The sequence below is a fragment of the Pinus tabuliformis genome, chromosome 4_2, assembly GCF_031772625.1.
Source record: "Pinus tabuliformis cultivar Carrire ecotype Pingquan chromosome 4_2, CPIR1, whole genome shotgun sequence".
NCBI lineage: Eukaryota > Viridiplantae > Streptophyta > Pinopsida > Pinales > Pinaceae > Pinus > Pinus tabuliformis.
The window spans coordinates 264,765,923-264,767,435 of NC_142304.1; the positions used below are offsets into that span (position 1 = coordinate 264,765,923).

General features: G+C 45.1%; 1 protein-coding gene across 1 annotated transcript; it reads right to left on the minus strand.

Moving 5' to 3' along the window:
* Positions 1-401: 401 nt before the first annotated feature.
* Positions 402-971, minus strand: LOC149168996 (uncharacterized). The gene has a single exon (XM_089425042.1). The coding sequence runs from the start codon at positions 969-971 to the stop codon at positions 402-404; it is 570 nt and encodes a 189-aa protein (XP_089281168.1).
* Positions 972-1,513: the final 542 nt, after the last annotated feature.

Here is a 1,513-nt window from a genome sequence, read left to right on the forward strand (position 1 = left end):
TAGCACCACAAACTCGTAGTGGCCGTACCGAGTCCTAAAAGCTGTCTTAGCTATGTCTTCCTCTCTGATCTGGATTTGGTGATATCCTGATCGTAAATCAATCTTTGAAAACACTGTTGCCCCTCTTACCTGGTCAAACAGTTCGTCAATGCGAGGTAGGGGGTACTTGTTTTTAACTGTCAATTTGTTTAACTGACGATAGTCCATACACATACGGAGAGTCCCATCCTTTTCCTTAACGAATAATACCGGGGCTCCCCAAGGGGACACACTGGGGCGAATGTACTTTTTGTCCAACAGCTCATGTAATTGCATCTTTAGTTCTGTCAATTCGGGTACGCTCATACTATAGGGTGCTCAAGAGATTGGGGCAGCTCCTGGCACCAATTCAATGGTAAAATCTATGTCCCTTTTGGGTGGCAGCCCGAGAATCTCCTCCGGAAATACATCGGCAACTCTTGTATCACTGGAATATTTTCCAATGTGGCTGTTTTACTTTTTGAATCAGCGTACCCCACTTGGATGGCATAAATCTGACATCCTTTTCTGATGCATTTGGCTAATTGGGAGGCAGTTATGGGCCGAATCTGCACTGGCCGCTTAATCCCTTGCATCTCTTGTTTTATTCCAAGCTCATCCTTATAACTGATAGTCTTGGTTTTACAATTGATTATGGACCAGTGTTTTTCTAACCAGTCCATACCAATCAATATGTCATACGAGCCAAGGGGAAGCACATTTAAATCTGCTGTCACTGTCTGCCCCGCTATTTTTAGAGGGCAGTTTTTGACCTTAGCCACTACCTGCCTTTTTGCCCCTGTGGCCAACTGGACTAGCCAGGGGTCCTTAAACTTAACAGATTGTAACTTACAGTGCTCCACAATCCTAGGACTAATATAACTTAACGTTGCACCAGGGTCAATTAAAACAGTTACAACAAGGTCTGAGAGCTTACCTTTGAATTCCACCATGGTCGGCTGGTATTCCGCCTGACGATCTTCTAGAGCGGCATTAATCTTTGGCAGACTCCTTCCTACATCACCAACGGTTGAGGCTTCATAGACCTGGGAAACTTGCTCGGCTCCCTTTCGCTGAGGGCAGTTTTTTACATAATGAGGGCCTCCACAGCCCCAACACTGCACTGGGGTCTTGCTGTCCCCTCGTTGACTGTTTTTCTGGATTGATCATTAATTCTGGACTCATTGGGGGACTTTAATTGGAGTGAACTCTTCTGTGAGTTTCTGTTGATTTGCCCTTTAGTGAATCCTCTATTACCTCCACTACGGTTGCTCTTAGTACCACCAGTCAGTTTACTGCTTCTCTTATCACTCCATTTCTTACCCTGAAGCTCTCCCTTTTTCTTGTTCTGTTGGTAGCAAATTCGGGCCTTGCGTATAGCCTCGTCCATCGTCTTTGGGTTGTCAAATTCAATTCGTTCCCTCATACTTATCGGTAGGATGCTAACGAACCTCTGTACTTTAGCTTTCTCTTCCCGGATATAAGGCACATAGCG